The sequence below is a fragment of the Hippoglossus hippoglossus genome, chromosome 1, assembly GCF_009819705.1.
Source record: "Hippoglossus hippoglossus isolate fHipHip1 chromosome 1, fHipHip1.pri, whole genome shotgun sequence".
In the NCBI taxonomy this organism is placed as follows: Eukaryota; Metazoa; Chordata; class Actinopteri; order Pleuronectiformes; family Pleuronectidae; genus Hippoglossus; species Hippoglossus hippoglossus.
The window spans coordinates 22,892,176-22,915,461 of NC_047151.1; the positions used below are offsets into that span (position 1 = coordinate 22,892,176).

At 43.4% G+C, this 23,286-nt stretch overlaps 3 protein-coding genes across 6 annotated transcripts in view; 1 reads left to right on the forward strand and 2 right to left on the reverse strand.

Annotated features, from left to right (window-relative positions):
- Positions 1 to 14,450, reverse strand: part of dchs2 (dachsous cadherin-related 2) — a 27,308-nt gene extending 12,858 nt beyond the window's left edge. Inside the window, exons 1-10 of the mRNA XM_034583115.1 lie at positions 12,389 to 14,450; positions 9,736 to 9,927; positions 9,420 to 9,651; positions 8,573 to 8,809; positions 5,745 to 6,773; positions 5,467 to 5,654; positions 4,692 to 4,791; positions 4,434 to 4,603; positions 2,922 to 3,756; positions 2,242 to 2,481 (exon numbers count right to left, since the gene is read on the reverse strand). Of these exons, the coding sequence (XP_034439006.1) occupies positions 2,242 to 2,481; positions 2,922 to 3,756; positions 4,434 to 4,603; positions 4,692 to 4,791; positions 5,467 to 5,654; positions 5,745 to 6,773; positions 8,573 to 8,809; positions 9,420 to 9,651; positions 9,736 to 9,927; positions 12,389 to 14,119 (4,954 nt within the window). The 5' untranslated portion in view covers positions 14,120 to 14,450. The remainder of the gene's footprint in view (positions 1 to 2,241; positions 2,482 to 2,921; positions 3,757 to 4,433; positions 4,604 to 4,691; positions 4,792 to 5,466; positions 5,655 to 5,744; positions 6,774 to 8,572; positions 8,810 to 9,419; positions 9,652 to 9,735; positions 9,928 to 12,388) is intronic.
- On the forward strand, positions 11,755 to 18,255 carry LOC117760269. Of its 3 annotated transcripts, none has more exons than XM_034583171.1 (6): positions 11,755 to 11,830; positions 15,959 to 16,068; positions 16,145 to 16,345; positions 16,538 to 16,746; positions 17,637 to 17,777; positions 17,968 to 18,255. In XM_034583171.1, exons 2-6 carry the CDS (start codon positions 16,028 to 16,030, stop codon positions 18,174 to 18,176), a joined length of 801 nt encoding a protein of 266 aa, XP_034439062.1. In that variant the 5' UTR covers positions 11,755 to 11,830; positions 15,959 to 16,027; the 3' UTR covers positions 18,177 to 18,255. The 3 variants fall into 3 exon arrangements, with proteins under 3 accessions (XP_034439062.1, XP_034439070.1, XP_034439053.1); XM_034583179.1 differs by lacking the exon at positions 11,755 to 11,830 and adding an exon at positions 14,410 to 14,547 and having other exon boundaries at positions 15,962 to 16,068; XM_034583162.1 differs by lacking the exon at positions 11,755 to 11,830 and having other exon boundaries at positions 15,848 to 16,068.
- On the reverse strand, positions 17,818 to 22,455 carry plrg1 (pleiotropic regulator 1). Of its 2 annotated transcripts, XM_034583136.1 has the most exons (16): positions 22,317 to 22,455; positions 21,984 to 22,090; positions 21,427 to 21,560; positions 21,100 to 21,150; positions 20,905 to 20,998; positions 20,710 to 20,797; positions 20,510 to 20,608; positions 20,296 to 20,388; positions 20,049 to 20,198; positions 19,853 to 19,954; positions 19,547 to 19,649; positions 19,312 to 19,420; positions 18,834 to 18,973; positions 18,500 to 18,693; positions 18,328 to 18,412; positions 17,818 to 18,154 (listed from the first exon to the last, which is right to left on the reverse strand). In XM_034583136.1, exons 1-15 carry the CDS (start codon positions 22,323 to 22,325, stop codon positions 18,353 to 18,355), a joined length of 1,533 nt encoding a protein of 510 aa, XP_034439027.1. In that variant the 5' UTR covers positions 22,326 to 22,455; the 3' UTR covers positions 17,818 to 18,154; positions 18,328 to 18,352. The 2 variants fall into 2 exon arrangements, with proteins under 2 accessions (XP_034439027.1, XP_034439017.1); XM_034583126.1 differs by having other exon boundaries at positions 17,819 to 18,412.
- Positions 22,456 to 23,286: the final 831 nt, after the last annotated feature.

The window sequence follows — 23,286 nt, forward strand, 5'->3', positions numbered from 1 at the left end:
GAAGGAATCTTCAGGTGCGAATCCTCACAAAGACGGGATCCAGGAATTATTTTATGCTTTCTTTAACATTGCAAGATTTTTTTTCACAAATAAGGGAATAATTCGTGGACCTCATGAGAAAAAATCAGGCATGTTTAGGGAAATGATGATGATGATGATGATGAGGATGATGATGATGATGATGAGGATGATGACGATGATGATGATGATGATGAGGATGATGATGATGATGATGATGATGATGATGATGATGATGAGTGTGTGCAGCTTGAATACATTTAGGAGGAGTGTTGGGCCTTGGCGGAGGTATGCACTCCAGAGTTTGCTCTTTTCAGCGTGTTTGACTTCATTTGAGTGTTTTTATCGGTGCATTTCATTTTAAAGCAGCTCTTTCTGGAGGTTAAGGAAAAAGTAATGTGAATAAACTAATAATTTTTGTGTTATATGTCAGGTTTAAGTGTTTTAATAAGTTTGATAAAACGTGTGTTGAGTGAACGCTTACAGATGCAAAGAGCTTTTGTGCCCAAAGAAGTGGGTTGCATGTTTTAAATAACTTTGACGGTACAATTACAAATATAATGTGTTGAGTGTCACAAAATCATGTGCATGTCAATGTTAAAGAGAGTGAAACAAAAAATCCTGGATCCGCTCCCTTGATTTATATTTAATTGAATGGCTTCTTTCTTGGCTCATGTTTCATCCTTCCACCATGTTTTGTGGAAATCTGTTCCGCGGTTTAAACGTGCTGACAAACACACAAACGGACAGGGGTGAAAACACAACCTCCCTGATGGTAATAAGCGGATCAACACACCAAAGGCTTGTGTGTAACTGCAGCACTGTAGCGGTACTGTGTCTTACAAATGTCTGCTGTGATAGTAAAATGAAAATTCCTTTTCAAATACCAAAATTGGCTGTTTCCTTCTGACCCCCGAAGAGCAAACAATCCTTCTCAAAGAACAGAAATCCCTCTAAACGTTTGAACATTTGCTCAACTTAGTGAAACCCGGTGTAAGACAGAGGTTAGCTGTCACACTCGCTGATATTGCACATCTCCTCTGACTGACTCCAACACATGGAAACTGGATACAGAGGCACATAACAATGGTCATCTTTTGAATGATAATCAAATGAGAGCGGTGGGTGAGCGGGCCGAGCTGCCAGAGTGGGGCGATTCGAGGAGACGGACGAAAACACGACGCTCTCTTGGCACAGATGGCTTGGATTATGGAAATGATCACGAGACGGGACCTTTTCGATTCCCCCAGAGGAGCCGCGTGCTTGCTGTTCTTGGACAATTCTCACCCCCAAGAATGTTCGCTCACGTTGACACCCCCCCTCCTGCACAGATCCAACCCTCCAGCATCGCAACCCCACAGTTTCTAGAAGGAGTCAAGTACTGTCAACACGACGAGATGAAATGGGATTTTTTCGGAGGCCTCGGTGCACAACGTGTTAAAATAAACAGGCCTGATGTGCAGATTTGTGAATGTGATTGGGGGTCCGATGAATGAGATTTGCTGGGATGTGCAGCGAAAGTAGCTTGAGTAGAAAACACACACACACACACACACACACACACACACACACACACACACGCACGCACGCACGCACGCACGCACGCACGCACGCACGCACGCACGCACACACGCACACACACACACACACACACACACACAGAGCTCCTGAGGAAAAGGGCAGATGTTTGGTTTGAATTAAACTTCTAATGGAGTGAAACAAAACAGATGATAACCTTGATTCACTGCAGCGCTGGAGTTTAACACAAACATGGCGGGCTGCTCAGCTCTGTTTTGTCAAGTGGTGCCGAGCTTCAATAGAAGGGGACTGTTGTGCTGCTGCTTTAACTGAGGAAAAGTGATTTTCTCTTTTTTTAACATTTAATTAACCAAGTTTTTGTTTAATCAGGTTTAAGATATAAAACGTTTAAGAGCTGCAGAAAAGAAAAATAACTTTATATATGTACAGTGAGTCTACGGGTTTACAGACACATGCTGGTGCTGCCATCTAGGGACACTGGACACACACTGCCACAGGATGGATGCTACAATATACAAACTGCACTTCATCTTTTTCCAATAACACCTAATTAGTACAATTTTCCAGAGAATAAATCTTGGATCTTGACAAAAACAAAAAATCTTGTATATTAAGGGGACTGATTTCTATAAGTGTGCGGCTTGATTGAATTCCAGGGGACAGTTTGCACCATTCTCCTATTACCTGAGTCCTTGTCTGTGGCCGACACCCTGACCACTGGTTCTCCGGGGTCTCTGTTCTCCGCCACACTGGCATTGTAGACGCTCTGACTGAAGACGGGCGGCTGGTCGTTCACGTCCCCCACCTCCACCGTCAGGGTCTGGGTGGAGGAGAGCTGTGGAAGGCCGTGGTCCACGGCACGGACGGTCAGGTGGTGGAGGCGCTGTGTCTCATAGTCCAGAGGAGCCAAGAGAAACAAAAGACCTGGAGGAGGTGGAAGAAGATGGACTTTAACTTTAATATTGATTATTGTTGTTTACTCAGTCAAAAAGAATAACTTCCTAATGTTAACAGAGAAAAAAGTAAACTAAATCATATGAAACATATTAATGCTGATTTTAATTTCACATTTAAACCATCTTGGACCTTTCAGGGACAATGCTTAGGTTAAACAAATTATTAAACTAATGTTGGACCAATATGATTCAGTAAGAATATCAATATTATTATATACTATGTCAATATATTGTTTTCTATTAACACATATATACAAACCTTATTATAAGGATCCCTTCATTTTTTTATATTTGTACTCGCAGTATGTTCAGGACATTTAACAGTTATCCAGGGACATATCCACCAACACAAACAGATACATCAGCCAGAACTATTTATCAATCTAATCTAACTGAACTAAAAAATACCTGTTTTCTCCTCTAGTGTGAAGAATCCATTCGTGTTTCCAGCTGTGATCACGTAGGAGACGAGTCCATTTTCCCCTTTATCTCCATCGATGGCCACAAAGTGATGCAGCAGACTCCCCACCTCTGCATCCTCCATCACCTGAGCTGTGTCCACAGACACAAACACTGGTCTGTTGTCGTTGGCGTCCAGCAGGAAGATCTGAGCCGTCACTGACGTCTGTCTACGCTCCTCCCTGCTCTTTGCCTGGTCAGTGGCTGTGACGGTGAAGGCAAAGCTGGGAGTGGTCTCTCTGTCTAAAGGTGCCGCCACCGTCAGGCTTCCTGTGTGAGGGTTGATCTTAAAGGGCAGGCGTGACGATGAACCAGGGTCAAGGGTCAGAGCATAGCGGAGGTCGCTGTTAGGGAGGGTCCCGTCAGCGTCTCTGGCGTGGAAAGCAAACGCCAGTGACCCGACTGCGGCGTCTTCCCTCAGACCGAACGTCACCAGTTTATCAGGGAACCAGGGTGTGTGGTCGTTTACGTCCTCCACCATCACGCTGACCAGCACGGACACGTTTGCTCCAGGAGCCAATCCAACGTCTTCAGCTCGAACCATGAGGAGGTACTGCATGGCAGACTCGTAGTCCAGCGGCTGGTTGACGTAAATGTAACCAGAGGAGCCGTCGATGCCAAAGTGGACGCTCCCATCCCCCTCAGAGATGGAATAGTGGAACTTCCCTTCATCTGAAACACTGGCAGAGCCGATGATGGTGGCCAGCTCTGCGTCCTCTCTCACGGTGAAGCGCCGGATGATTTGGTGATCGCCGTGTCCAAACAGAGCCTTTAACCCGTGAACCTGCAGGAGAAACACATACATTCAAATATCACTGTCTGCACAGTGTTGCACAGAGCAGAAGACTGGAGAGGAATGTGACTCAAAGACTCATAAAACAGAGTAAACCTTTGTGAACATACGCTCCAAACAGTGTCATACCGAGTTCTAAATAAAAAAGACACGTAAAATGATATAAAAATCTTCATGCAAAGATAATAAATGTCTCTGCCATATTAACCATGTATAGAAATATAAATACTATAAGTCACAGGCCGAGGTTTCTACAGTTTGTGTGCAAATATTGTGTTACTGTGTATTTTTTAAATGTCTCTGACGAAGCTCTTGATGGTTAAAGTTAAAAATTTGGGGAGTTTGCAAGTTATAGTTTGCAACATATAGTATTCTGACAAGTTTTATTTTTTCCCTTCAACAGTAGAGATCAAGTCTCATGAGTCAAAAAACTGCAATTCATCAAATACAATTCACAATAAAAAATACTGGCTGTTAGCAGTAATGATAATTTTATTTAATTATTTTGTAAGGAGCTCTGGGGTATGAATCTAATATCAAAACATCATTCAACAAGTCAAGACTCATATATAAGTCAGAGTTCATATTAAATGCATCATAATTGTTGCAGGACTTTCATTTTAAATGAAAATCATAGATCTCAGTATGGAGCAGATCAAAGACTGTACCTGTACGTGGAGGACAGCAGTGTCCTCCTGAGACGTGGCTCCACTGTCCCTGGCCGTTACTTTAATGGTGTAGAACGGTTCTGTGTTGTGGCCGAAAAGCTCTGTGGTTCTGATGTCTCCACTTTTACTGTCAATCTCAAAGTGTGTGAGATCATCAGCCTCAAAACCAGCTGAAAACAGAAGGAACTCAATGATAAACGGCATCAAAACACAAGTGTCCTGTACCGTAAATAACACATCACTCACTCAGGAACTCACCTGTGACCAATGAGAAGGAAACTGTTCCATTTTCTCCTGCGTCTAAATCTTTGGCAAACATGTTTGTCACCAAGGATCCTGTTGGTAGATCGGCCCAAATCTGCAGAGAAGAATTTAGTAGAGAGGAAAAATACACAAGATCACAATCATAAAGATCTCTTCAAACATTTACAGCTTCAGATTTGAGGCAGATGTCTTTTATGACTCTATCTCATCAGTGTCGGTGTATTTTCCAGTTCTTCAAATCATTACCGCCACAGACTCACGCCGTAGAAATGTGGCACCAGAAACGCACAGGAATCCATTTATCTGATGAAGATATCCTGTTGTAAATGCTCAGAATGAGTCATTCAAATACAAACACATTGTAATCGAGCATTTAAAATGATGTCATGGGACAGAATATTTTTCAAGTGGCCATACTTTTTGAAATATGACTTTGTTTGATAAAACTGCAGATTTGAAAGAATTAGAAAAACTACAAAAAATAACAAGCTCTGGTATTTTGACTCTTATTGCCCGTATAGTTCATACTAACTTAAGATATGTCTCCTTCTAAAACTGCACATTTTACTTATTTTTTAATTTATGGTATGAGTTACCATATAATAAAACTCTAAATTGTCCACAGGTTTTTTTCTTTGTATGTTGGTATTGTGGTAACACTGGTGACCTGTCTGGTTGTGGCTCCAGCTCCCCCCATGACCCTCAAAGGATAAGTGGTATAGTTATGAATGGATGGATGTGCTAAAACCCCAAAAGGCCTCGTCCCTACCTGCAAGTTGAGCTCTCTGCTGGTAGGCAGGTGTGTAAACTGCGGAGCGTTGTCATTGACGTCGGTGACCAGGATCTGAACGCTGGCAGTGGCGTTGAGTCGAGGGTGACCCTGGTCTGTAACCATCACCTTCAGGCTGTGCTGACTGTGCTGCTCCCGGTCCAGCGCCACCCAGTTGATGATTTCACCTGGATGGGTGCAGAGAAGAAAAGAGTGACTTGAGGCCGAACGGGGAAACACCACATGACACCAACATGTCCCAGATGCGAACATTTTACCTGTTTTAGAGTTGATGCGGAAGAACTTCCCATCCGAGAGCAGGATGTAGGACAGCTGAGCGTTTTTCCCAGAGTCCTTATCCATGGCTTTCACTGTTCCCACCAGGCCTTGAGGCGACGACCCCTCTGACACGGTGAAGAAGTAGACGTCACTGCTGAACACTGGAGCGTTGTCGTTGATGTCCAGCACCAGCACAATCACTGTGGCTGTCACTGTGGTGTTCGCCAGCGAGGCGTCATTGGCTACGGCCGTCACACGAAAACGATACTTGGATTCTGTCTCGTAGTCCAGGTTGAGGGAGAGATACAACCATCCCGTCTTTGGATGAACGCGAAATGGAGCAGGAGGGAAACCAGCTTCGGCCTCCAAGGAGTAGGTGAGGCCAGAGTTCGACATGTGAGCTCCCCGGGTCCGGTGCGCCCTCACCTGGATGACCCTGGAATCTTTACGGTATCCCTCGCCTATCTCCACCTGGTAGACTAACGTCTCGAAGGCGAGGCTGTCCTCAGCAGCCGAGCGGTCCACATTGACAGTGAGAGTCAGAGTGGAGCTCAGGGAAAACTCTCCTTCATCTCTAGCCACGATTTCCAGGCTGTACCTCTGCTGATGATCCACCTGTAAACTCTGGTTTAACGTCACAGTCCCGCGGTCGGGGTCGACAACAAATAAACCATTCCTGTTACTTTTCAGGTAGTACTGCACCCTCCCGTTGGCACCGCTGTCCAGGTCGTGTGCATGAGCGATGAACAACACTGTTCCTGGGAGAGTGTTCTGGGACACAGTGATGGAGTCACCGAGTTTGGGGAAGACAGGAGCGTTGTCATTGATGTCAGCGATCGTGATGTTGACCTGAGTGGTGCTGTACACGGGAGACGTGTTCGTGTAGGACTGAAGAACCAGCAGGGCGTATGGCTGCGACTCGTGGTCCAGAAGTTCGGTGTTGCTGATCAGGCCGGACTTTGGATGAACTGAGAACAAACTCAGAGGATCGCCTGAAGAGATTCGGTAGGACACAGATTCCTCAGCATCTGTGAAGGCAAAGATAAAAGATACAAATTTCAACCAACCAAACAAAACCAACCAACCAAACAAACAACCAACCTACAAACCAACCAACCAACCAACCAACCAACCAACCAACCAACCAACCAACCAACCAACCAACCTACAAACCAACCAATCAACAAACATAACCAACCAAACCCAACCAACCAACCAACCAACCAACCAACCAACCAATCAACAAACCAACCAACCAACCAACCAACCAATCAAACCCAAGCAACCACAACTAACCAACCGAAATGTACTTAATATAGTAGTAACAGTTAGAAAAGAGTAACAAGCTCACAGATTTGTCTAATATCCTCTGTTAGTCGCCTCAGATCCACATAACATCTACATTATTTATATACACTTGTGTGTTGGTATAAATCCACAGTCACGTGTTGGAAAAACAAACAGTTTAACTCGCAGCATAACATCACATGAAGACACAGCACACACACACTCAGTAAGCAACATTAAGTAATTACAGTAGGTCAGAAGATCCCATTAATCCCTCCGAGTGTTTGTGCCACTTCAACAGTAACAACTGAGACAAGCAGAGAGCTTAACGCTGCCCCCCCCCCCCATCCACCAGGCCAAGTGCTGCTGCTTTAAGTTGAAGTGTTAATCCGTTAATTGATTAGACAACCTTAAATAACTGTCTAGTTCAGGGGAGTGGTTTGGCTGCTGAAGGGAGTTCATGGGGGTGAGTGGCACAAAACAAAACAAGTGGACTATGAAGGGATAGTCCCAGAGAACTGGGAAACCATCAGAAGAGAGAGGAGCCTGTGTGATTCATGTTTTAATTCAATAATAAGCAGAAAGCAACTTAAAATCCAGTTTTTACTTAAAATGTTGCTCTTTTAAAAAAAGATATAACTGCATCCATGAAACAAACACATTTAAATAGTCACATAGCAACAGATCTCTTCAGAAGAACAATGATTTAAAATACTGCACCGCTCCACGTTTACGATTTCATCTTTGACCTGGAACAATACTGATAAAATATATTGTCTCCGGCTCTTTATCGCCCGTCATCTGCTCTTGTGGCTAAAGAGGATTGAAGATTAAACTGCAGCCTTTGCCTCTTCACGTCTGGAGGGAGATTTCAACAATGACAAAGATCGCTCCATCGTTTTTAATCACGATCATCTGTCGGGATAAATACGACATTTTTGCAAACTCAAGTGTTGAACATTCGTTCTTGAAATCATTTACCTAACCTCTGTATTTCTCTTTAAACTGAACTGCGTGCATAAGAACGTTTGTGTTATAAGTATATAATTATGGTACATTTACCCTCCTCATATACATATAAACATAAACCAGATGTTTGACTTACTTTGAACATGAACTCAGAAATGTTCCGTGTTCTTCTTCCTCTCGTAAACCAACAAGCCAATTTCATTTAAATCAAGACTAAGAAAATAATCTCTCTCACACAATCCTGGTGCTTTGATTCAGCTCTGGGTTTAAATCCACTTGTTCTATTTAAGGTTAAATGAGGCTGCAATCAAACATCATTATACACAATTTCTTGTAAGTGGAGATGTTCACGCACCAATATTGTTTTCATGTGTTTTGTTCTCGAGGATCCATATAAAAACATGGTGTTGAATGATTACAGCTGTGTCTGAAAACATTTCCTATATTTACTGTAAAAATATATTTACTCTTCTACCAGTGCGTGGTCTGTCAACCTCCTCATCAGCCCCCACATCACACTCAGCTCCTCCCAGACGGGCAAATGAGAACATGGTCAGAAAGGCTCTCTCACCTGCCAGGTGTGTGGCCGCCACCGTCCCCACAGACGTCCCCGGCGGAGCGTCCTCCGGCACAGTGAAGGAGTAGCGTGACCTCTGGAACACAGCTGGAGCCTGAGCACTGCGCAGGATGTTGATGGTGACCTGCGCAGGTCTGAGCGACGTCAGACCCCCCCCATCCTGCGCTGATATTGAGAGTTTGACGCTGGCGGCACCGAGGTGGGTCAGCGTGGAGCTCAGGAAGAGCATTCCTGCAGAGACAGTCGAGGAAATTCAAGTTAGGTTTTGTTCATCAGGCTTTAAGCATCAGGACATTGTGATCTTTCCTTCAACATTACAAAGGGTCGAAGAGTCTCATTGAGATTCTAGTGAGACTAGAAAAATGCTGGTTGCAGCTTCTTCTTTTTCAGTTTTGTATCAAGTTCAAGTTTTATTTGTCATATGTATTTTAAAAGATGAAAAGTGTATTTAGTACGACACTATGTCTGAGTTCTAATCGTATTTCACACTCGGCCTCATGGGGATATAAAGCTTTGGGCTTTCTGCAGCGCCCCTGCTGAGCAGTGACACTAACAATCATATCATGGAGACTTACACAGAGCGAGCAGCTGTTTATCCCCGAGCACCGAGACGCCGTCAGTCACACATTGTTACTTACAGACGAGGGAGAGGATCCACCTGATTCTACAACTCTGAAAACAGCTGAATGTACCTGAAGCTCTCGTGTCTGTACCTGAACCTCTCGTGTCTGTACCTGAAGTTATCATGTCTGTACCTGAAGCTCTCGTGTCTGTACCTGAACCTCTCGTGTCTGTACCTGAACCTCTCGTGTCTGTACCTGAACTTCTCGTGCTCTCCTACCTGATTGTTTATCCAGTGCAAACAAGCTGGACACGTCCCCAGGGAGGATGTTGTAGGTGACCTGTCCAAAGCTGCCAGAATCTCGGTCTGTAGCGATAACGTTGAGGATGTCTGTGCCCGGCTGTGCATGGCTGCTGATGCTCACGGTGTACTCATCAGGGTTGAACACTGGAGCGTTGTCATTCAGGTCTTCTATCTCAATGTGCACGTAGGTTTGAGCACTCAGGCCGTCCTGCAAATGGAAAAGGGTTTGAAAAGAAGTTTGGAAATTCAAGAAACAGAAAATAAATGTAAAAAGCCGCAGGAAAACACTCACTGGATCTTCAGCTTTGATCAGGATGTCGTGGACCGTCTGTCCCGTATCTCGATCGATATCCTGAGACACACACAGCTCTCCAGTCTGATGGTGGATTTGGAAGAGCGGGTGTTCGTCCTGTTTGTCGAAACCATCGGACAAAGAGTAGAGCACGGTGCCGAAGTCAGGGCTGTCTGCATCTGTGGCCACAACCTAAGATGATAGAAAAGACCCAAATAAAACAACAGTTAAAGATTCTACGCAACAAAAACTTCATCGAACTATAAATCATAAACTATTGTTCGGGGTCTTATTTGTCCTCTGTCCTGTCATATTTTCTCTTGTTTTAACTTTGGAAAGCACTTTGGAACTTTGTGTTGAAAAGTGCCGTATAAATAAAGTTTATAAAACAGCTCTTTTGACAGGGATTATGTCTAATAAGAAAACATATTTACAAACTTGTTTAAATGTTCATTAGAATGAAAAAGCATGTGCATTCGTCATTTGTTCCTGTTGGAGCAGGTTTTTTGTTGTAAAAACACTTGGAGCATAATAATCAAGAAGAAATGTTTTTATTTCACTTTATCATAATTCAATTTTAAGTTGCAGGCAAATCATTGTAGTAAAGATAATAGATTTTTTTAATTCTGGCGCTAAATGTATTCGTTTATTATCTAAATAAAATCATTAGGTTTTTGTATTTTTCCAGTGAACCATGAACCGTATTGAAATAACTTTTGTTGTTTATCCCTTTTAGATGTAAATGTAGATTTAAATCTTTCATTAACAGAACTGCGTGTTTTATCCTTGATAGTAACTGAGTCATGTTCAACATAATAAAATAATCAAAGGGTGAGTGAGTGTGACTGGTTGAAAACATGAAACAAGCCTCGGCCCCGACGGAGCTGCTTTCATGTGTCGGTGCGTCCGTGACAAGAGACACACTTTCAGCCATAAAGATGATATCACCTTTATGAAGTTGTAGATCAGGGTCAAGGTCCGATCAGACGTGTAACACACTCAACACATGCAGTACTTTCAGTTAACAGGATCTCAGGGAAGCTCCGGAGTGTGTTCTCGTACATGGTTACTTATTTATACATATCTAATACATGTCTGAACGGCCATGAGTCGTCAGCATAGAATATCAGCTGAGTTTATGAGTATTGTTTGTAGTCCTGATCATATCCTGTGAGTTATTAATGATGGTTTTCATGTTAATTTAAAGATAAAAGGTGGATTCGTTAATTCTCATAAGACTACTTTACTCCCTTTGAATTTGCACAGATAAAATAAAATACCTTTACTTTTAAACTAGTATTTATTATGCCAACTATTATATTTTTCATATATGGCTGTAATTACATAAACAAACGTGAAACAGCGATTCCACATTGAGGAAATTCCACTACCCTACACTCTAAAAGGATACTAGTGCTCTGTATGGTTATTTTCCTCCAGTATATGGAGGCCTCCTGCTTTCTACAGACCTCAATGTGTTGCCTGATTTTTTTTTTTTAAATCAAGATTTGTGCATTATTCTCTGAAAACTAACCAAAATGTACAATGACCTATGTTACATTGTTAAAGAAAGTGAAACAAAAACATTCCTCTGCCCCTTAATCTGCATCTGAATCCAAATGTAATCCTGTTAACAAATAAACCAAGAAGCAGACCTGGGTGGAAACATAACCTTCATGGCAGAGTTAAGTAAATTTAGCCCTAAAATAAAATTCCATATATCACTTATGTTTACAATAAGGTCATTGATAAACACAACTTCTTTTGTAATGTGCTTCGGTCTGTACCAGGCAGCAGGAGCGTGGTGCCAGGCAGCACGTCTGTCATATCACAGCCACAGCACTGAACTGGACAGTGTGTGGTTGTGTGTTTGTGTGTGTGTGTGTGTGTGTGTGTGTGTGTGTGTGTGTGTGTGTGTGTGTGTGTGTGTGTGTGTGTGTGTGTGTGTGTATTCATTAGAACAGTGCTGGCTTTTGTGTAAACAGACTGAGGGCGACTTTTGTCTCATGAGACATCAGAAATGAGACAGTACAAGATGTAGAGTGTCCTCAGCAGAGACTTGCTCTGATTTGCACCTCAATATTCACGGTGTATTATATGAGCAGGTCAGTTGATTTACTGATATAACTGACAGCAGAAACAAGACGAAAAAGCAAAACTATCCAAAGGACTGTGTGGACCAATAGTTCTCAAACATGTGGCCCATGGCACAGGGCAGGCAGAGCGGGCAACTGCCTCGGGCCCTGAGCAGAGAGGGGCCCCGAGAATGGCTTGTAATTTAGTTTGTATCAATGTAGGGCCCCCAGGTCCAGAATATTTTCTACGTATGTGTTGCATCCCATCAGATTTATATATTATGACTCCTTGGAGGGATTAAGGAAACTCTGATTCACTGCCTGGATGGATGAGATGTATCTGTCCATAAAAACAGATACGTTACTTCATCCAAATTCCAGAAAATATTAATATATTCTATTTTTGACGATTAAGGCCATAGAATATAAGACTGAATCCACACTAATCCTTTAAACATGTATTGTGATGATGGCTGAAATGTCTGATAAATAGATTTTGTGAGATATAGGGTAATAGGGTTTGTGAGATAATATGTTTTTCCTAATCTGTGTGCACTGATCCTTCAAACACAACATACTTGTAAGAAGCAGCTTCCGATGGCACCGTGCTCTGGGATGGACACGTTATACAGCTGCTGCTGGAACACCGGCTCGTTGTCGTTGACGTCCTCCACCAGCACGGTGACTGTGGCCGTGGACGACAGAGCCGGCTCCCCTCCGTCCACTGCCGCCACCAGGAACCACACCTCCATCTGCGTCTCCCTGTCCAGCGCCGCAGCCGTGGTGACCAGGCCCGACTCCGGGTGGATGCTGACCACACTGTCCTGGCTGGACTTGAGGATGGAGTATCTGACCTCCGAGTTGAGGCCTTCATCTGCATCTCGGGCCTGCATCTGGATAAGGGAGCTCCCCGGCGGAGCGTCCTCTGAGATGCTGAGGACGTACACGTCCTTATCAAATGTCGGGGGGCAGTCGTTGGTGTCGGCCACCCTGAGGAGAAACACCGTCTCACTGCTCAGAGGTGGGCTCCCAAAATCTGATGCTTGAACTTTCAACTCATACAGGTCACGTTCCTCCCTGTCCAACTCTGCATTGACACACAGAGCGTAGAGGAAATCGTCTGTCTGCTTCAGGTCAAACTTCCCATCACCTCCCTCCAGTGTGACAGTGACCCCCTCCTCCTCCAGGTCAGGGTCTGACACTGAAATCCGGGCGACGTAGTCCCCGACCGCTGCTGCCTCTGACACCACCGCATCCCCCGTCTCGCTGAGGAACAAGATGCTGATGGTGGGACTGTTGTCGTTGATGTTGACCACTTTCACACCCACAAACGTGCTGCTGTACTCGGGCTGAGCCCCGTTGTCTCTGGCGCTGACGATCAACTCGTGGAAAGCTTGAGTCTCAAAGTCCAGCGGCCTGTTGAGGTAAATCACCCCCGTTGTTTCGTTAATGGAGAACACCTCGCTCGGGTCACTCTGACGCCTGTTGATCTCATAGGTGATCCGGCCATTGTCCGCCAGGTCGAGGTCAGTGGCGTGCACTTGACAAAGAGCAGACGTGACCTCGGCGTCCTCACGCACCTCGGCGTGATATTCAGTCTGGTTGAACACGGGTGGGTGGTCGTTCTCATCCACGACGAGGATGTTCACCTGCAGGGTCCCCGTCCTGGCTGGGATGCCTCCATCGAAGGCCTCGATGCTCAGGGAATAGAAGTCCTGCGATTCTCTGTCCAGTTTAATGTTGAGGATGAGAGCCAGGCTCATGTGCTTCTCAGATCCGCTGCGATAATCCAGGTGGAACAACTCCCCCATCTCGCTCTCTGTGATCCTGTACCCCTGGGTGCCAAACTCACCCTCATCCCCGTCTGTGGCCCCCTCAAGTTGAAACCGACTCCCCGGGGGGCTCAACTCGGATATCTCCAAGTCCACCTCCTCTTTGGGAAACACGGGCGAGTGGTCGTTCACATCTTTCACCTCGATCTTCACTCTTATCATCTCGCCTGTGAGGGTGGCTGCGACAAACTCGTACCTGTCCCTGCTCTCTCTGTCCAGCACCACAGCCGTGGAGATGATCCCGGTGTCCGCGTCTATCTCCAGGTCTCTGAACACGTACGAGTCTCTGCTCTCTGAGATGAAGAACCCGGTGCTCGGCCTGGTTAGCCCCGCTCCCAGATCTCCAACGATGGTCTTGGCGGGCAGACCCTCTTTGACGGAGAGCGTCAGGTTGAACACCTGCCCGAGCGTCCGTGCGTAAAGCAGCCACAGGACGAGCGCGCGGAGGAGCGACGCTGCGGTCTTCTCCCGGCCCATTCCTCCTTCGCAAATGACTGAGAGCTCTTCTTTAATGAGTCACACACCCGGCTACATGTTTCCCCATCAAACACACACCGATCACTCACGTTTTAGAGGACTTCTCCGAGCAAAAGCAGCTGAACGCTCGGTGCATCTTTGCGCGCAGGGAAGCGGCCGGCGGTCATTTCTCCATCGCGGAATTCCACCAGCTTGTTGCGTGATTTTTGGAGACTTAACAATTCACACATGCAGGGCGCGTAAATCCCTTTGGCTCCTTCTCACATCACGGAGCAGAGTGACCACAGAGTCCGTGCGCACTGGACACCCCTCCCCGCGGGCGGTGCGTCCCACGCTGATCTGCTCCATCTGTGGCCCTGATTGCTGAATTTTTTTTTTTTCTAAGGCCAAGAGATTAGGTTCAGTGCCACGTGCTGACAGGTGGCACGGTGAGTGGGTGCAGGGTCATAAAGTGAAGAGGAGGGTACAGGAAGTAAAGATACAACTCATCAAACACAGATCCACTGAGGACTCAGAGAATTCAATCTGTGGTTTCTTTCTCCAGGTTGTGGTGAAGCGACAGAGACATTTAATGAGTGAACGTTTTAATGATGTTTTTGCAAAAGTCCATATAAGATTGCAGTGGCTCCCTCTACTGCTAGAGAGGTGAACTGTCTCTCAAATGAGCGTGAGAAAGGTTTTGAGCTTCTGCAGTGAAACTCTGAAATAATTAAAAACCCTGTTCTTTACAAAAAATGATCATAAATTTAAAATTTCGTTGTAAAATGAAAACCTCTCTCCTTGTGGAAAAAAGGAGAGAGGTTACACAAAGGCAGAAAAATATAATTATATAATATAATATAATTATACAGGACATTTAGTATTTTTTGACTTTGCTCAATAACTTATTTTTCTTCCTAAAACCTAAAAACATTTCTTACTTTCTATTTTAATTCTTCTATTTTTAACTTAATGAGTTTGTGTTTTATAGATGGTAATCAATTAATCAATTACCAATATCACGGTACAGTGCCGGTGACAATGAAGTTTTTAATCTGAATTATTCTGAACTGTTTTACTTTTAATTAGTTCTACAACAGGCACAGAACATGTGTAATAAACATGACAACATAGATAACAACAAGACTGTATGCTAAACAAAAAGTTGAAGTTGCTTTTTTTCAATATATTTGACATACTTGCTGTTGAATATAAATTCATAATAAAATCAGTCTTGATTTTTGATTTTATGTTGAATTATGAATATTGCATTTGTATTCCATGAAAATTAGCATCTGATTTACAAATTACAAACTTTTATTTACTATAAATTGAATGATCTGACTGATCTGGCTTTTGTACAATTTTCTATCATTGTAGTTTTAATTTATTTTGTGAAGCACCTTGTAACTGTGAAAGTAAAGTTTGTTATTATTATTTTTATTTTTATTATTATCATTACTGTTATCATATTTAGCTAAAAATAACACCAGACATTGAAAGTGTTAATTTCTTTACCAGTGAACTTTTCCCAGGATCAAACATCAGACCTTTATGTCTCTATGAATTAATTCTGTGGTAACAATACTTGATTATCATTGTGAAGCCATTATTGCTGCTTCAGGTCACTCAAGCCATCCTGCGTCCTCCCTGTGTGGCGCTGTAACCTAGCAACAGATGTAACCTGAGCATCGTGCCCAAGTAAACACGCAGCATAACTACTGACGCTCCTATTGTTTGGTTTGTTCAGAAGACTGAAAACGTTGGTCTCAGCTGCCTCACACGGGATTATTTTCAGATAGATTTGAGTTAAAAGCAACAAAAAGAGATAAAATGCCGTCTCATATCATGCTCTCTTACCAGTGGGACGACCAGGCTCTGGTGAAGAAGATCTACAACCGCCTCAAAGAAGATGGGCTGCCAGTGTGGATGGACGTAGAAGGAGGGGTGACGGGGAACATCAATGATGCGTAAGATTAAATATCATCTTCTATCTTTGGGAGTAACATAGATTAGAACATGTGTTTAGTCTGTGTGTGTTTTCAGGATGGCTGCAGGCGTGGAGGAGGCCGTGGTGATTTGTCCCTTCATGACCCCAGAGTACCAGGCGTCCCGCAGCTGCAAGAAGGAGCTCAACTACGCAGACACCAGGGAGGTCATCGTGGTGCCCGTCATGCTCACCAAGAACTGGGAGGCCAGTGAGTGGCTGGGGCTGATCACTGCAGGCCTGCTGTGGGTGGACTTCAGGTGAGGAGGCCTCTGAAAGGAGCAGGTGGAACATTTAAAACCACGTCAACAGCTTGAGAGGATGAAAGGTGACATTTATGTGAAGATCATGCTCCAAAATGATGTATAACCATAGATAAAATGTGTTTAAATAGTATTCACCTCTATGAATATTCCACCCAAACATCTACTGTCATTGCTGTCATGTTGCAGAAATGCAGAAAAGGACGAGGAGCTCTTTGAGATGTGTCTCAGATCTCTGGAGGAGGAGATCATGTTTAACGTGGGTCACCTCCTGGCCGTGGAGGAAGCTCCCAGAGAGGAGGAGGAGGATGAACCAGAGCCACCGAAACCCTGCCTGAAAAAGAAACCAGGCCGAGGCTTCCGTCACGCCGTCTCCGAGCTCTACATCCACGACTCAGGTAAACAAATATTCAATATGTAAAGGTTGGTTCAGTCACAGAACAGACAAAGAAGACGTCTCACTTACGCAGAGAAGGTCACTGAAGATGTAAATACACTTAATGGATATGAAAGAACAAATGTCGACTGTATAGGATCAGATTGTGGTTTGAGATTGTAAAGGATTTTGAATTGGAGCAGTTATTTCCATCTGTAAATCAACAACTGCTCAATAAGGCATATTTATACATGTTTTCTGATGTAAACTTGTACATGTGGCTTCAGAGGCGTCTTCCTCATTCCAGCAATACAATTCTCATAAAAGACATTTCATCATTAATTATGCAAACTATTTTTGAAATACTATTAATAGGCCTAATAATAGTAGCTTGGATATATATATAGTTCCTTACGAGGTAACCAAGTTACGTTTTTGAAATTTATATGATACAAGTATACTGGAATTGTCCTAAACATTTTAGACGTATTTCATTTATTCTATTATTTACTTTGTTGGAATTGTTTTTCACAATAATACCTTACTTTATATCTGTGTTTACTAATTCCTCTTTTTGTATTTTATCATTATATATATTTCAACCTAGTTTATCTTTGATGTTTCCTAATTTTAAATTTATGAGATGAAAAAGATTGGAATTTATGAATATTCCCATTAGGGTGGGGCTATGATTTTACTTTTGTCCTTTAAAGCACTTTGTGTTACATTGATTGTATGAAGTGTATTTTATTGATTGATGAACACTAAAGGGAGGTGGGAATTTAAATGTTATTTCTGAGAAGTGACACTTTCATCTTGGTGGCTCTCCTGAGATCTGCACATTAAAACTAAACAGCGTGTTCAATAATACAAACTTAAAAAAAAAAAAAAAAAGTCATGACTTGTTTTCAGGCGAGCAGATGATCCCCACAACCACTGAGAGCAGAAACACAGTGGAGCTGAGTGAGGCTGCAGGAGATCACCGCTACTGGGAGGAGATGAAGGGCAACGGCTGTAAGTTCTACAGGAATGTCGTCACCAACAGATTCCTCGGTGAGTAGAGAAATTCATCGGCACTCGACAAAACAATAAGAGTGAAAAATGTGTCTTTTTATTAAATGAAGCCAAAGAAATGTGACATCGCAATCCAGAAAAAAAAGGGCAATGTTATATTTTCCACACGTCTGTACAACTGGCAATTCTTTAGAGTCAGGACAAAAACAAAAGTCTTCTCCCTCTGCAGGATTTGACTGGAGCAGGAACCAGGTCCACTCTGAGGTCAGCCCCTCCGAGTCTGAAGAGTGGCTGCTGCTGGTGGACCAGACGGACCAGAGCCACAAGAGAGCCGTCATCATCAAGAACAAGCGCTCAGGGAGTTTCCTGGCGGTCCGAGACGGCCACTTCCTCGGACTGACGTCGTATGACGAAGACTGCAAGTGGTTTTTGGAGTAAAGCAGAAATACTGTATTTTTTGGGGGGGTGGGGGTGGGGGTGTGTTCGCTTGTGATGAAGAAATCTGTCTGATCATAAAGTAACTAACTAACAAAACTTGATTGGTGTATCTACAACAGGAGGTTTTGGTAGAAATACATTTTATTGTTACTGTGAGAAGAAAACACGAAAAATAATTAGAATCTCTTTCTCTTGAGGATCTCTGGTTTCCAGTTGACCGGATGGCTTTCTTCTGTCTGTAAGAGAGAAAACAGATTTCCTCAAACTATGTGGAGACGAGCACAGAAATGCACAGCGGCTTTGAATTTAACGGTCAAACTTACCGCGGTGTCATCCTCTCTGTACACTTTGATGGTCTTGTCGGCCTCGGCGGTGATCAGTCGGCTCTCCGAGTGGTCGAACATGCAGGCGAAGATGCCCGACTCGCTGTCCAGGGATCCAGGCTGCACAGCTGCGTGGATCCTCTGGAAGTTATAGCCTGTCCTCCAATCCCACATGTGGATGGTTCCATTGTCGGCTTGAGAGAAATCACACAATTAAATCTTTAGTCAAATAACGACTCAAATACAAAAGAATTAAAGCTAATTTATATTCTATAGATGAAACAAGTACTTTAAAAAAGGAGGGGAAAGTAACAGTTATGGTAATAATAAATACCTCCAGACACCAAGACGCCATCTGAGTTCACAGCCAGAGTGTTGATAATGGCGTTGTGACCCGACAGGTTCTGGATGAAGTTGCCATCTGGAAACATCCACTGCTTGATGTTGTCGGCAGAACCAGAAGCAAACGTGTATCTGTAAAAAAAGACAAAACAAGAAATTAACATTATTGAGGCATTTCGAACCCCAGTGGTCAAACGTGTGACTGCACCTGGAAACCATGTCCTTCAAGTAGGACTGGAACTAATGACGACATTTCATTATTTGTTTTGGGTTATTGTTCACTGTAAAATGTCAAGGAGCTCATTGTGTCTAAACTTAAATCTCAGGTTTATTCTATTTAGAATAAAATGGACATTTAGTATTTGACAAATGATTAACAGCAATATATCAAATCTCTCTGTATTAACTTCCTGTTGAGTGACTATCGACTGAATGTAAATAGTCAGTGCTCCACTCAACATCACACTTACTGTCTGGGATGCATCACCAGAGTTCGGACGGACTTCTTGTGGTTGGTCAGCGTGGCTCTGGTTTTACCAGCGATCAAATCCCACAGCCTGATGGTTGAATCGTGGCTGCCTGTGAGAAGTTAGACAGTCTGGGATTAACAGTAGAAAACCCACTGACCTGCAGAGTTCACAGCAGCTTTAAACTGAATGTGATGGTTCAAAATTCTTTGATTTGAGTTTGTAAAATGTAATCTACCAGTGATGATTTGCGGCTCCGCAGCTTGACATCTCACTGTGGCCACGGTGTTGGTGTGGCCGGTTAGCGTGTGCACGTTAGCTTTCGACCTGATGTCCCACACCTGCATGGACAGAAAGGAAATCCAATTAGTCCATTTAATTAATCCTGCAGAGGCCGAATTTACATAATACATCATATTGTCTACGGATTCATTGTGATGGAAGTTTGATCTCTACTAGACTGTTTGAGACACTTTAACAAACTGTAGGTTAGACCTCTCACATCACTTCATCCATTAAACACATGTAGCAGAGGAAAGTTTACCCTGGCGGTGGCATCCCTGCTGCACGTCACCAGCACGTCAATGGTCGGATGCAGATCTATGCCATACACAGCACTCAGGTGTCCGTGGTAGTGTCTGATGACCTAGAACAGATTCATACTGTCAAGAGACTGCAACAAAAGAAAATCCACGTTTCACAGTGACTCTCTCTGTGAGTGACTCTTTACAGTGACATACCTTGTTGTACTCCAGATCCCAACATTTGACTTGCTTGTCTTCACCGCAGGAGAACAGGTAGGGGCTGCGGGTGCTCACGGCTACACCGCGCACGGTGCTGATGTGTCCGGTCAGAGAGAGCTTCAGTTTCCCACTGGCCAGGTCCCAAATCTGTTATGACAAACAGCATTCCAGTCATATCAAGATCCTACAAGAACATATCCCAATTTAGGGTCTCCAGACTGTCAGTTAGTTCCACTTAATTCACCTTAATGGTTCTATCAGCAGACCCAGTGACAAACCACTGATTCCCAGGTTCCACAGCGATGGACCTCACCCAGCCAAGGTGACCACTGATGACCTATCAGACAAAACACAGAATATAATTGAGGTGCAGAGCAAACTTAAACATGTGTGTGTGTGTGTGTGTATCAACAAATGAAAGAAAATATTGTATTAAGTTTAAAATGATCTGCAGTTACCCGAAACAGTTTCCACGGTGGATGCCACTGGGGCTTGGGCATGGTTGGTCCTTTTCTCATGAGCGCAGAATTTCTGGTGCCACCTCCTTCCAAGAGCGACTGAAAGAAATACATTCTTCACATCAACTCTGAACTTCTTCTCACACCAAAGATAAACACTACATCATATGAAGTGAACGTGGAGTTACAGTGGGACCTACCAGAGCAGTCGAGTGAGGGTGAGATCTCTCTGCTCCTGCGTGTCGATGGATGTCACCGACACTGGCTGCAGTGCGGCTCAAGTCCTGCCTGAAACACAACAACCAAAATAAGTACTGTTGATGTACTTCAATAAGTATTTAGAATAGATAACTACCAACAACATCCTCAAAAGAAGAAAAAAAAGAGGTGTGAACCTGGCTTGTGAGGGTGGCAAAGCCAACGCCATGGAAAGGACTCCTCCCTCACTGGGATTCCTGTGCATCTTTGTGTCAGCGGTCAAAGCAACTCCTGTTGGGTGAAACACTGGTGTGACACTGGAAACACTGGAGCAGTTCGGTGAACGGCAGTGGGAACATTTGAAGTATGAAGCGTGGTAAAAGTGTACTTACCAGGTCCAGAGGGGTACGCATGTGTCCCGGTGATCAGGTATTCTGGGTCATCTATTGAAACACAAGAAAAGAAAAATAAGTCAGTGTTCAGAAGAAGAAGAAATTGCTTTCAGACGACGAACTTACTTTAGATTGAATGCAAAACTAATTAGAACTAACTTATTGCTTTGACTGCTCACTTAATTCCTTACACTTAGTAGAGGATATAAGTAAATGAGATTTATTGGACATTTGAGGGGAGTCGATGTCCTCCTTTGAATTTAAATGAACCTGTTACTCTCACTAGTTATTAAATGATTATATTGAAGTGTGCCGTGTCCTCCTCACCTGCTGCGTAGCTCTGGTGTCCCTGCATGCTGCCTGGGAGATGTGGGACTCTGTCTTTTCCTTCCTTCAGGACGGGCATGTGTAGAACTGCTGCGTAGTCCGCTTTGAGCTTCACACCCAGCTTCACCTTGTGGCTACAAATGCGAGAAAAACACAAATTGATTTGGACAAGGAACGAGATAGACAGTATATTTCCAAGACAACCATCTTTTACTTCAGGGAAAAGTGTAGAAATACTGATTACTGTAAAAAAAATCCTGCATTGAAAGACTTGCAGGATATTAGATATGTGAATATATTTTAAGAATCAAATATAAATGTAGTACCATGTATTAGATTATAATGACTGAAGCATTAATGTGAACATAACTTTAATGTTGGAGCAGGTAAATCTTATTGTGTAATTAACCCAGATTGAAAACAGTGGAGTTTATATTTACCTCTGAAGAAGCAGAATATTATACTTAAGATAAATACACGTCCTAGAAACTTAGTGTAAGATGTATGGGACTTTTTAAAGGGACAAGTAAAACACAACACAAAACGTAGATCGTCACCTTTCATCGTCCTGCGCGATGGACTTCGCGTGGTCGGACACAAACATGTCGTGGGTCCGTTTGAGGGACCTGAAGACCAGAGTGTGGACCGAGTGTTTCTGGACGTCCTGCGGAACAACACACGACTTCAGTAAAACACACTTCACTCAACTTGACCTGAGACTGAATCGTTTGTAAGAGTCGCTCCGCTCTTCAATACACGGCGCCCAACACAGGGAAACGTTACGCTAACGCAACGGGCTCCAGTGGTTAGCCGGGCCCGAAGGCTCCGGGTTTTTAAAGCGGGAGCGAAGAAGAAGAAAAGACGCAGGATAACTTCAGACATGGACTCACCTCCGACATGGTGCTGGTGAATAAACCGATGCGACGATGGAGTTAAAAAATGTGAATAATCTCTGTTGGTGTCGCTCCGCGGGTCTGAAAACACGGAAACCACCAAATAAAGACCACACGGTGACCCGCTGCACCGGAAGTAGATAACACAAATAAACTTTTTTTAAACATTCGGAGCGCCCTCTAGCGGCGAGGAGGAGGAGAGGGAGCCAAAACTATTTGTGATTTAAAAAAATAAAAAATAAAAGTTTTACACATAAGTATTCATTAAATATCTTGTTTTTTATAACCACGAATCAGTATTTAAATTTTTACTTTATAATAAAACGTAAATTGTTTGTTTTACATCACTTTTACACACATGGGTCAAAAATGTAAAAAACATTCAGTGCTAGAAATTCAAAGGCTTTAAACATTTCCAAATCTGATGAGACTGATTTACCTCCATAGGATATTTATTTATATATTTATTTATACATTTATTTTATATTTATTTTTTCATTTACTTTATTTATCTATATATTTACTATTTACCTACTTATTTTGTCAATAATTAAAAGGCCGAAACACCCGATGACACTAAGGTGCACAACTGAAGATGTGTCCCAATATCCGCTAACATCAACTGGTGGTAGGCATTAATTAGTGCGGTGAGGGATATTCTCCATCTTGTCCTATGTTCTAAAATAGGACAGTGTTTAGTTTAATAACGTGTATAGGTAATGATGTCTGATCTACTGAGCGGCCACATGGTTTTCATAGGGCTGCCATTCAAGCCAGTAGCCAGTCAGATTCACCTTTAGACTCAGTGTACCCTCAGGTTCGGCCTGTATCATTGATCACAAGGCCAAAACACTTGATGACGCATCCGCTGGTGGCTGCTAACACCTGCTAACATCTACTGGTAGTTGGTAAGTTAAATTGTGCAGAAGACCTTCAAACATACAAAAGATATTCACCATCTAGTCCT

What these genes read in the sequence shown, in the direction of transcription:
- LOC117760269 (XM_034583162.1), top strand. Translation starts at nt 15,932, where the DNA reads ATGCCGTCTCATATCATGCTCTCTTACCAGTGGGACGACCAGGCTCTG. An exon ending in ACGGGGAACATCAATGATGC is followed by an intron (nt 16,069 to 16,144) that starts GTAAGATTAAAT and finishes GTGTGTTTTCAG; the next exon opens with GATGGCTGCAGGCGTGGAGG. An exon ending in CTGCTGTGGGTGGACTTCAG is followed by an intron (nt 16,346 to 16,537) that starts GTGAGGAGGCCT and finishes GTCATGTTGCAG; the next exon opens with AAATGCAGAAAAGGACGAGG.
- plrg1 (XM_034583136.1), bottom strand. An exon ending in GGGATCTGGAGTACAACAAG is followed by an intron (nt 19,955 to 20,048) that starts GTATGTCACTGT and finishes AATCTGTTCTAG; the next exon opens with GTCATCAGACACTACCACGG. An exon ending in ACAGAGAGGATGACACCGCG is followed by an intron (nt 18,413 to 18,499) that starts GTAAGTTTGACC and finishes TCTCTCTTACAG; the next exon opens with ACAGAAGAAAGCCATCCGGT.